This window comes from Schistocerca cancellata, chromosome 7 (assembly GCF_023864275.1).
Source record: "Schistocerca cancellata isolate TAMUIC-IGC-003103 chromosome 7, iqSchCanc2.1, whole genome shotgun sequence".
Classification (NCBI taxonomy): Eukaryota; Metazoa; Arthropoda; class Insecta; order Orthoptera; family Acrididae; genus Schistocerca; species Schistocerca cancellata.
Window position 1 is genome coordinate 65,266,426 of NC_064632.1, and position 13,072 is coordinate 65,279,497.

Below are 13,072 nucleotides of genomic sequence, written 5' to 3' on the forward strand. Positions count from 1 at the left end.
AACTTCAACTGAGTTATCTTCACAATTTGCCCGCTCAATGAGATACCACATTAATAAAATCTGGGTACACTACGATTAATTTTTGGATTGCGGATTGCTGTGAAGTGTGGTTTGAGGGTGTGCTAGCACAATGGCTGTATGTATTACTGATGATGAACTGATCTCATCTGAGCAATAGTGCTCTTTCTTTCTTACTTTAGTAGCGTCTATAGAAGAGTATATTGGTTATGTGGTACTGAGATAACTATTTTGGGAAAAAATGATAAAGACATTACAATAAAACTACCATGCCTTATATGTAAAAACCAACCATTTTTCAAAGATTCTATGTGACATAAAAGAAGTTACAGCCCAGAATCTGAAGTCTAATAAAAACCTTGCTAATTTAATGTTAAGATATAAGCAAGAGGCTGATGGTGTCTCCCTGACAATTTTGAATTATTTAAATATCTTAAACAAGTGACTGTTTCTTTATCATTTGGTTTTGTGACAAAAACGAAATGCACTTCAAAAGCCATTAAATTACTTATTCATAAGCCCAGTCAATATAAGGTGTCAGAGAAGAACAATAAGCATGTGAATGTTCTGATGAAGAGTGTAAGCTCAAACATTTTTTATGTCCATGTCTATAGTTTACCATTGCCTCACAATAATGTTTTGCCTTCGATCCAAAATTTTCCCATAGCACATATAAATTTAAATTATCAACTCTAACTGTGCTCAAAATTTTGACTTTAGAATTCACCCGTCATCCTACATTTTCTTGTTCCACATGCACAATGATATCAGAAAATACTTGATTTGCATTTCTAGAATGTGTGGTTAAGCTTCTCTTTCAAATTCCTCCTCACTCCTGCCTTGTCACACCTTCCTATGCCATATTCTACTACTTTTCCCTCTATGATCAGTCGAATTACCAGAAATTGCAGAATATAACTGAACTATCCAGTATTTGCCGTGATAATTCAAAGAGGTTCTGTTCATATGCAATCATGAAAATTAAGGACACTACATAGGAATAACACAATTTCATCTTTCTATTAACAGAGAACTATAAGCTACAATGAGGTACAACAATCGCCACCATCTTTTGTATTTTTTATAGTTTAAATTATTTCTTTTGGACTCCACGCTACAAGAGTAATAATGACAATGTTCGTATGTACTAAAATACAAATAAACCTATAGAGCACTTTCTCTCTGTACAATATACATAATTTTTGCTTTTATCTTTTGAAACTAGCTTCACTTAATTATTTACAACATTATGTACATATTATTTCACAAGACTATATATATAATATATATATATAGAGATATACAGTGTTATGACAACTGAAATGACAGCAACAGAACAATGACTTAAAAGTTTCTGAAACAAAAAAATAACACACATGCAGCAATTACTCCAAGGACACACAGAAGACCAAAAATTAAAAATGCACCCATCCCCAATATTTCTTGGAAATAAGGGTCATGAGATGTATCCATCACATAAATGTATGTTTCTCAAAATATACAAATACTCAAACAGATGTAGTTTGAAAAATCTATCACAACTCTGAGGTGGGCATTTAATGACTATACTAATTTTATCCAAAGAAATATAATAAAACATGTAAAGTTGGCTAGTTTTTTTTATGAATTTACTCAGATATTTATCATTGTATTTTTCATAATAATATATATTAATAATAAAATTTATAAACCGCACAAGTCACTAATTACATATGTAAAGTTCGCTTCTTTTTCATAGAAAACTTTCGTTATTTACAGGTGTCTGTTACTTATCGCAAATTTTATTTCCTTTGTACAGTTCTCATATATATTATATATATTATTTATAACTCTCAACACTCATAAAAATGTCCAACAAACAAGTGGGATGAATTCACTGAGACAGAACAGTGATGAATAGTGAATCCCTTGTTCCGAACGCAAGACAAGTAACTAATTTACATGTGTTAACTATGTATCACAATTTATTTTTCCTCCATAGAAATGTAAATATAACAACATACATTTGTTACACACTGTGGTCCACAAGTGAGGATTGAAGGGTGCTTCCATCAACTGATGACTATTACAAAATATGTAACAACAAACTGTACAATCAAAGTCATCAGATATTACAATCACAGCATTAACAAAACAATCATGATCACAAGAACAACAAAACTAAATTTGCCAGTAACTTTCTTTACAAATAAATACAGATAGCTTTGTACAGATAGCATGAAAGTATCAAGAACAATAACATACTCTAAGTAGATTGCACGTCAAATCAACTAGACAAATAAAACAGATTAAATCAGACTGTTTTTTTCCTTCTAAAATTAAATATACAATGGAAGTTCTGGGCAAAGAACAAGGATAGCTGCTGAAAAATATTGTTTTCTTTACCAGTATGCTACCAAGCTGATTTAAAGCACATTCATGTAAAAGTGAGACAGGAATTTGTCCCCACACTAAGGTGTGTAGAAATTCAATTACAATTTCATTCACTCTTGATTTACAGCTACATATGCTCTCTCTCTCTCTCTCTCTCTCTCTCTCTCTCTCTCTCTCTGACACACACACACACACACACACACACACACACACACACACACACACACACACTAGCAATATTAATCCTTTGTCAGCTATCCTAGCTCAAACCCAGAAAGTCTCCAAGTTCCTTCATGCACCTACACAGCTCACAACACACAAAGACTCATATAAAAGGTATGAAACTAGAAGACTTGTAAACTGCTCTGAAGCAGATCATGGGCTATGTGCTCATGACATTTACAAATTCAGCAATCAGTTACTTACTTTGCATTGCTCAAACAAGGTGTACATAAAAATATTATATTGTTTCCATTTGTCCAATATACCCCTTAAAACATGCCTCGCCATTTTAAAAGCAACAGCAAAAAGTTTTCACTGTCCAAAATAATTTGAAAAGTATATTCAAGCAGACAATATCTGAATAAATGAAAAACACCACAAATAGAAGAGATAAGATTGCTAAAAATAATTAAAATACACAATTTTTACAGCCGAGTATACAAATAGCTTCATCCATATACATATATTTTAATGCGCAAATACACTCAAACATACCAACATACATTCTATAAGTTAATTGCTTGCAAAACTTCCTAACAGCCATATCAACAACAAATGTCAAAGTAAATAAAATTATCTGTATGTGTGGATTTATGTATGCTTGTATATATTATACAACATGTGTACGCATTTTACAGTACAAAAGTCTTATCACAAAAGCAAAATGTCACCGCACAAACATTACTCTGCGGAAAACTATTTAACATCTTGCATATATATATTCAGAGAAAATATCTCCTGTTTTAGCATCAGTTCACATGTATACAATATATATGTATGTAATATATATATATCTATTTAGTTTTATTTAAAGTTTGTGAATGTTGTACTGGCCAAAATAATCATATCCCCACCATAATAACACAAGCCACTAACTCTATTACTAATAGCATAAATGTTAAGAAAATAAAAGAAACCGAAGAAAGTGGAATAAAATCTGTCAGGTGATATGCATTTTCATAATGTAAAATTGAAGGTCTGCACTCATAAAAGTACCACAATTTTTTATTTTAAGAGGAACTAATGTAAGAAGCTATATACCTGTAGATTCCTTCTTTGATTACTTATCAGCACTGACTTTAAATTTAGGTAGGATTAAAAATATCAGAAACAGCATTCCAAAGAAAAAACAACGATGGTCATCAAATAAAGTGGTAAAACTAGGAGAAAACTGTACCCTCACCACTGCACAATACAGAATCAACATGTAGAAAGAAAAAAGTCAAAACATGCTGAAGTTACAGAACTGAAGAACAAAAGACTAAAGAAGCAAGAAAACATATCAAACCTGTCCATGTGAAAAACATGTCCGTCTTTTGGGGGAAGGGGGAAGGAGCAAAAGTTAGTTCTACACATCGAAATGTCAAGGAAAAATTTCAAAAACGAAATTTGTAATTATAGTTCATCCCAAAATCAACTTCATAAAAACATGAATATTAAAGAACTCTTAAAATGGTAACGCTGCACATATTGGCACAACCTCAGGACTAAAAGTTAATGCAGATGAACATCTAAAATTATTTTACAGTTCTGCAACAAAATCTGTACATAACCTGAATACAAAATCTGCAAAGCAAATAAATTCTGCCATTTTGACAAAGGTCACACTTCTCAAAGAAGCAATGCTATTGGTATATTAAAAACATTTTAAAAATTTTAAGCACTTTAACTTCATCTTGAATTAATATTGTGATTACTTTTTAGAGTCCTCGGAATTACAATGAACCAAAAAATAATTTGAAAGGAAGGGAAAAAATGACTAATTCATGTAGCGCACTGGCCGATTACAACTGTCAACATGGCATTAATGTATGGAACAGTCACTGCTGTTAACTGCGTACAAGACTATACATTTATATGAAAACATTTGGATGAAGATACCATTGGATAAAAATAGTGTTCTTAATAACTTTTTCAAAGCTATTTTCTTTTCACAAGTTTAACAAGAATTAGCTCATTTCAAGCAATAGTCCGTAACACGAATAATTCTTTGTAAGTAATGCACTTCCTTTAAAAAATTTAACACACAAGGTATAAGGCAATTGGTACAAGATGCTGTTTTTGATATTATAAAATCCATTCATGCAATTTTTTCTGCCACTAAAAAGCAAATATCCTTCAAAAGTAACTGTTTTACAGCCACAGATTTAATGTGTCCGTATCTGTGTCACTGTCAAACTCCAGCAATCATTTTCCATCTCTTGAAGATCTCCTCCTCTTACTCAGCATCATCTCCGACTCAGAAACTGAAAGAATAAAGACATCATCAATAGTCCAGTTTTTGTCCCTTTTGCATACTGTTTATATTAACATTTTATTTGTGATTTAAAGTAAAGTTTACAAATTAAAATATTTTCAGTGAACTGTACACTACATGCGTATCATCCTTAATGCGGAGAACAAATTTACTTGTAACAAAAAGATGTAACAGACTGCGCTTGAAACTTTCATTACATAACTTCTTGAACTTTTGGTTTGGCTGAAAAACAATTTGTATTTACTTTCTCAAATGTATGTATATATTACAAGGGCAGTTCAATAAGTAATGCAACACATTATTTTTCTCGGCCAATTTTGGTTGAAAAAAACCGGAAATTTCTTGTGGAATATTTTCAAACATTCCTGTTACGTCTCGTATAGTTTCATTGACTTCCGACAGGTGGCAGCGCTGTACGGAGCTGTTAAAATGGCGTCTGTAACGGATGTACGTTGCAAACAACGGGCAGTGATCGAGTTTCTTTTGGCGGAAAACCAGGGCATCTCAGATATTCATACGCGCTTGCAGAATGTCTACGGTGATCTGGCAGTGGACAAAAGCACGGTGAGTCGTTGGGCAAAGCGTGTGTCATCATCGCCGCAAGGTCAAGCAAGACTGTCTGATCTCCCGCGTGCGGGCCGGCCGTGCACAGCTGTGACTCCTGCAATGGCGGAGCGTGCGAACACACTTGTTCGAGATGATCGACGGATCACCATCAAACAACTCAGTGCTCAACTTGACATCTCTGTTGGTAGTGCTGTCACAATTGTTCACCAGTTGGCATATTCAAAGGTTTGTTCCCGCTGGGTCCCTCGTTGTCTAACCGAACACCATAAAGAGCAAAGGAGAACCATCTGTGCGGAATTGCTTGCTCGTCATGTGGCTGAGGGTGACAATTTCTTGTCAAAGATTGTTACAGGCGATGAAACATGGGTTCATCACTTCGAACCTGAAACAAAACGGCAATCAATGGAGTGGCGCCACACCCACTCCCCTACCAAGAAAAAGTTTAAAGCCATACCCTCAGCCGGTAAAGTCATGGTTACAGTCTTCTGGGACGCTGAAGGGGTTATTCTGTTCGATGTCCTTCCCCATGGTCAAACGATCAACTCTGAAGTGTATTGTGCTACTCTTCAGAAATTGAAAAAATGACTTCAGCGTATTCGTAGGCACAAAAATCTGAACGAACTTCTCCATCTTCATGACAATGCAAGACCTCACACAAGTCTTCGCACCCGAGAGGAGCTCACAAAACTTCAGTGGACTGTTCTTCCTCATGCACCATACAGTGCCGATCTCGCACCGTCGGATTTCCACATGTTTGGCCCAATGAAGGACGCAATCCGTGGGAGGCACTACGCGGATGATGAAGAAGTTATTGATGTAGTACGACGTTGGCTCCGACATCGACCAGTGGAATGGTACCGTGCAGGCATACAGGCCCTCATTTCAAGGTGGCGTAAGGCCGTAGCATTGAATGGCGATTACGTTGAAAAATAGTGTTGTGTAGCTAAAAGATTGGGGAATAACCTGGTGTATTTCAATGCTGAATAAAACAACCCCTGTTTCAGAAAAAAAAAAATGTTTTGCATTACTTATTGAACTGCCCTCGTACTAAGGTGAGGATGATGTGACTTACCAAAAGAAAGCGCTGGCAGGTCGATAGACACACAAACAAACACAAACATACACACAAAATTCTAGCTTTTGCAACCAACGGCTGCTTCGTCAGGAAAGAGGGAAGGAGAGGGAGACGGAAAGACGATAGGATGTGGGTTTTAAGGGAGAGGGTAACGAGAGCTAGAATTTTGTGTGTATGTTTGTGTGTCTATCGACTTGCCAGCGCTTTCTTTTGGTAAGTCACATCATCTTTGTTTTTAGATATATTTTTCCCACATGGAATGTTTCCCTGTATTATATTCATTACTAATGTGAGGAATGCATATGAAACAGGGAATCACAACAGTTCTAGAAAGAACATGAAGCTCAATGAAACCAGAAAGCAAAGTTATAATTCAGTCAATGGTGACATGAAGTATTCACAGCCTATGTAAGTGTTACACTCTGAAGCACATCCTGGTACCTGGTAACATGTAAAAGACAGATGTGAATCCAGAATGTAGACTGAATGCTTCAGTAATTACACTGCAGCTTGCCCTTTTCTCACATGATGCCGTGCAAATCGTGGATGAATGGTAACATGCGGATTTCATATTCCTAGATTTCCGAAAGCATTTGAAATGGTGCCCAATTGAAGACTGTTAACATAGGTACAAGCATATAAAAAAGGTTCCCAGATATCCAAGAGGCTCGAAGACGTCTTAAGTAATAGAACCCCGTATGTTGTCCTCACAGCGTGTGTTCATCAGAGACAAGGGTATTGTCAGGAGTGCCACAGGAAAGCGTAACAGGACCACTCTTTATTCTCAGTATACATAAATGATCTGATGAACAGCATGAGCAGCAATCTGCAGCCAGCTGTTTGCCGATGAAGTTGCTATATGTTGTCGTCGAGTGACTGTAGGATGATACAAGATGACTTATACAAAATTTATAGTTGGCGCAATGAGTGGCAGCTTCCTCTAAATGTAGAAACTAAACGCAGATGAGTATGAAAATAATCCCTTTATGTTTAAATACAGCTTTAGTAGTGTGCTGCTTTACACAGACACGCCAATTAAATATGTACGTGTAACATTGCAAAGCGATGTGAAACGGAACGATCAGGTTAAGGACAACAATAGGAAAGGCAGATGGTTGAGTTAGGTTAATTGGGTGAATTTTCGGAAAGGGTTGTTCATCTGTACAGGAGACTACAGAACACTACTGCGACCCATTCTCAAGTACTTTTCGATTGTCCGAGATCCACACCAGGTAAGATTAAAGGAAGACATCAAAGCAACTCAGACGAGGGCTGGTGGGCTGTTACATTTGTTACAGGTAGGTTTGATCAATTTGCGAATATTAGGGAGATGTTTAATGAAGTCTAAATGGAATCCCAGGAGGTCGATCAACACTCAAATATTAGGGAGACATTTCATGAACTCTAAAGGGAATCCCAGGAGGGAAGACGACATTCTTTTTGTGGAACACTACGGAGAAAATTTAGAGAAACGACATCTGACGCTGACAGCAGAATGATTCTACCACCACCAACGAATATAGCGTAAGGACCAAGAAAATAAAACAAGAGAAATTAGGGGTTGTATGGATGCACATAGACAGCTATTTTTCAATTGATTTTTGTGAGGGGAACAGGAAAGAAAATAACAAGTAGTGTAAAAGGTACCTCCACCACGCGAAAAGGTACCTTCACCAGGCAAGATACAGTGGGTTGCTGAGAATGTATGTATATGCAGATTCCACAAATCCTTTGAGGAATCATTTGTGGAAAGGTTCATCTTGTCCTGACGAATCTATCTCTTTATACAAATGTAGATCCTTTTCTCCCTTGCCTACATAATCCAGTACAACACTTCTCCTCATTTAGCTTTCGGGTGAAACCCTTCTTCACCAACACCACTGTCACCTCTAGGCACTAAGGCCTGACTGCGACTGCGTCTGACATGAGTATCTATCTAAGTGGGTTGGATAGTGTGGACACAGAAGATGTATGGAACGGATAACAGGACAGAGGTGAAGGAAGATTCTAGTGCTGTCCATGGGCATGGAATTTGGAATGACATGGTGGAGACATGATAGGACTGCTAGGTGGTAAAGGGGGGAAGGATGGGATTGGACAGAAGCAGAGAAGGACGAAGGACTATTTTGGTGTGATGACGGGATAAAAGGCAGGTGTGCTACTGGACTGGGAGCAAGGAAGGGGGTAAGCCGGTGGACGAGCGACTAAAATTAGGGAATGCCTGGTGTGCTGCTGGCATTCGGCTGACAGTGGAAACCAAACACGAGATGTCCCTCGTTTGCTACTTTCGAAATACCATATTGGATTCATCATGTTTAGTTGTTTCTGTATTATAACGTGTGTTATGACAGTATACCTTTTCAAGGCAGAGCAATGAAGATCTGTCATAAACACATCACTCTAGGTTCACCAGCTGCGACATAGTCGTGAATACAAACAGTGATCCAGGTACAGTCAAATGTTTTTTTATTCCAGTCCTTGAACACAATATAAAGTCCTTTGACGATGACTGATTTCAGTCAGTAATGACCATCTTCAGATCTGTTCTACACCATATCCTAATGTGATAAAGTAGTAATGGCATCATCAAAACATATAAATGTACCATATTCTTTGCTGAGTGTATTTATATGTTTTGTTGATGCCATTATGGCTTTATCACATTAGGACATAGTGTAGAACAGATCTGAAGATGGTCATTACTGACTGAAACCGGTCATCGTTGAAGGACTTTACCGTATTTACTCGAATCTAAGCCGCACTTTTTTTTCCGGTTTCTGTAATCCAAAAAACCGCCTGCGGCTTAGAATCGAGTGCAAAGCAAGCGGAAGTTCTGAAAAATGTTGGTAGGTGCCGCCACAACTAACTTCTGCCGTCGAATATATGTAGCGCTACACAAGCATGCTTTGTGGGCACAAAGATAAATACTGGCGCCAAAACCTTTTTTTTTTCTCCGCCCCGAGTTTCGACCACTGCATTTTCATACATTATCCAATGAAGTAAATACAAATTCCGTATTGTTCACCTTCGAATGTGGCGGAATTTCAATGTACTACGAAAATCCGACTGGCAAAACTGTTAGGGATGTTTGTCAATATGGCTAAGTCTACGTTCCGAGTTTTTTCCTACCTGTGAGAAGAGATGGTTGCTAATACCAACCTGATGAAATGTGAATCACATGCAGTATTCTCTTCACCATAAGAATAATACGAATATAAACATTTTGCCATGTATTCTTTCATGTTTGCTGCTATCTCATTTAAATCCTGTCTGCCTAATAAACTACGAAACTAGAGTGAGGCAACAGCAAACGCGGAAGAATATACGTATCGTGTCATGTTTATGTTCGTATTATTCTTATGTCTAATAGTGATATAGTCAGAAATGAAGCACGGCAACTGACTAGATTTTAAATGTAAGATGACTAATTTCTGTGAAGAATTTGATGTACTAAAGAAGCGGCCGCAAAGATTTTCAAACGGAGAAAAATTTGCGCCTAACTCTCGTTCAGAACATGTTCTATCATACGCAGTCTATTATTTGGTTATTGTTGATCATTATCAAAGAAAGCAGCAGTGTAAGTAACAACAAATAGCAGTCTCTTGCCATTGTTTCGCTAATGAGACGATTCCTCTTTTTTTTTTTTTTAAGCGGCGGTAGCGCGCACAAAAGCAAGTCATGCCGCGAGCGGCGACAGGCCGTAAACACGCACTATCAGAATGCGACAAACAATGCATGACACAGTACAGTAATGCATTTTCAGCTTAAGAGTGCCGCAAACACCTATAACAAAGAGAACGGCAATTATCAGATCAAAGCAAAATAAGCAATCGATTCAAACCAGACGAAGCACGTGAAAAAGGAAGGGCACCCGTATAAATACGGACGGAGGTCCTGACGCATAATAATGGCTACCTGGTAAAGCTTAACTGCTAAGCTTACGACTCGAACCAAACTACTGTAGCTGTATCGTCTTTCATTCGACCTAAATTGTGTCTCATGTCACAATGGACCAACTTTGTTTCGATTTGGAGGTGCGGCCTAAAACTTTTCTCTCCCGTTGAATTTCGAGTCTCAAATTTCAGGTGTGGCTTAAGATTCGGGAAATATTTTTTTCTTTTATTTCGAGTCTCATTTTTCGGGTGCGGCTTAGATTCGAGCGCGGCTTAGATTCGAGTAAATACGGTATATTGTAATCGAAGACTGGAATAAAAAACATTTAACATCACTCTAGGTGTGATTTGTTATAATTAAATGTTAGTTAATGACACACTGGTTGTAAAAGTTTTTAGGAGATGTTAAGACGAACAGCAATAATGCTCAGAATTGTATGTGATCACTGTGGTCACATTGGTAGACACGTGAAGTTGCAAAGTTGAAGTGTGTATGTGTCCTGCTATATACTAATATTTCTTTCATCTTCATTTTGTAACACATTCTGGGACTTTATTCTTCATGTAAGAGAAGTATGTTTTGCAATATTCAATGTTATTTACATAGTAAATGCGAACCCCCTCAGTAATGAGTTTCTTCAATTTCTTGACTTCAGTCTGACTAAAGAATAAAAAAGTACTGTGAGTGAAACAAACTGCAGGAACATTTATATCCTTCAAAGAATGGGGACTCCAGTTTGGAATATGAACAATGTTAGGAAATGCGGAGATTGCTTCTCACCGTGAAGGCGACACAATGAGTTGCAGACAGGCACAATGAAAAGACTGTTACACATTTAGCTTTCGGCCAAAGCTATCTTCAGGAAACGACCCCCCCCCCCCCCCCCCCACACAAGAAAGCACACCTCAAGCACAAAAAATGACCACCACCTCCGACAGCTTACTTGTACGAATATGTGTGGTTTCTTATCTGAAAAAGGCTTTGACTGAAAGCTTAATGGGTAACAGTCTTTTTGTTGTGCGCATCTGCAACGCTAAGTAGTAATCTATCCTTTTCCTAACATTTATATTCTTGCTTGTCACAAATATCTCACCACTTATTCCTCCGAATACATTGCAATTTCTGAGAGAATAGTTAGGCAGGAAATTAACAGCACACCTTACATGGCTGTGAATGAATCCTCAACAATTCTTCTATAAATTTGTTGTCCAACACAAAGATTGCACAATACAGTGAGTGAGGGAAGTTGTATGACTAATTACAGGTGAACACCATAGTACTTCCTGATTTTAGTCACTCGTGAGGACAGGACTAGAGAAAGTTGAGGCCAGGTGAGTTACAGGCTGAAGGAAATGTTGTAAGGAGAGTTCCCACCCGCACCGTTAAAAAAAAGTTTGTGTATGTTGTGTAGCAGACAACAGAATGTAGCATATCATGCTGGGCAGCTTGCTCTTCAACTAGGTGGTCCAGCTGCCTCTTGGCCACAATTTGGCAGTGGTCACTCATGCGAACATAAAATGCAGCACAGTTATTGCAGCTATTGGGCTTAAAATCTTGTCAACATTGAGGTCATTAGAGACAGAGCACAAGCTCGAATTTTGTCAATGTTGGGGGAAGAAAATCAGCAATTCCCTTTCAAAGGAACCATCCTGGCATTTGCCTGGTCTGATGTAAGAAAATCACGGATGGCTGGATGTGGGTTTGAACTGTCGTCCTCCCGAATGCAAATCCAGTGTGCTAACCATGCGCCACCTCGTTCAGTGTAGTAGATGCTTGTGACAGGATTGGCGTAGTTGGTTGTGGGAGGATGTAAGGGAGAGGTCTTGCATTTAGGTATATTGCAGAGATATGAACCATTAAGTAGGAAACTGAGAGCAGGGTTCGAGTATGGAGGGACAAGGATATTGTGTAGACTGGGCAGGCAGCAGAATACCACTGTGGGAGGGGTGGGGAGGATATTTCTCATTTCAGTATATGATGAGAGGTAGTCAAAAACATGGTGAGAAATGGCATGTGAGATCTGTTTCTGGTCAAGGTTGGCAGGGTAATTTCAGTCTGCAAAGGCCTTCCTGAGACCCTAGGCATATTTCGAGAGGGGCTGCTCATCACTACACATGCGACCACTATGGGAGGATAGCCTGTATGGAAGGGACTTAGTTGTGTGTAATGTGTGGCAGCTATCAAAGGTAGATATTGCTGACGATTGGTAGGTTTGTTGTGGACAGAGGTACTGATGTACCCATCCTTGAGATGGAGGCTTGACATCAAGGAAGGTGGCTTTTTGGGTTGAGGAAGATCAGGTGAATCAAATGGAAGAGACGGTGTTGAGGTTTCTGGAGGAAAGTTGACAGGGAATTCCCACCTTCGGCTCAAATCATGACAATATCTTTGTGAATCTGAAACAGGTGAGGCATTTGTGATTCTCTATGGTTAGGAATGATTCCTCTAGATGGCCCATGAATGGGTTGGCATAGGATGATGCCATGTGGGTGCCCAGTGACTAGGGGATGCCTTCAAAATAGAAGTAACTGTGGTTGAGGATGTAGCTGGCCATGGTAACCAGGAAGAAGATTGTACGTTTGGAGTCAGTTGGGCATTGGGAAAGGCTGTGTTCAACAGCAGCAAGGCCACAAGCATTAGAGATGTTCAGTTATGGCCACACTGGA

The 13,072-nt window shown here is 38.2% G+C and overlaps 1 protein-coding gene across 1 annotated transcript in view; it reads right to left on the reverse strand.

Annotated features, from left to right (window-relative positions):
* Nucleotides 1–1,013: 1,013 nt before the first annotated feature.
* The window catches only part of LOC126092646 (nascent polypeptide-associated complex subunit alpha, muscle-specific form-like), a 61,045-nt gene continuing 48,986 nt past the window's right edge, over nucleotides 1,014–13,072 (reverse strand). Inside the window, 1 exon segment of the mRNA XM_049908368.1 lies at nucleotides 1,014–4,859. Coding sequence (XP_049764325.1) covers nucleotides 4,801–4,859 — 59 coding nt within the window. The 3' untranslated portion in view covers nucleotides 1,014–4,800.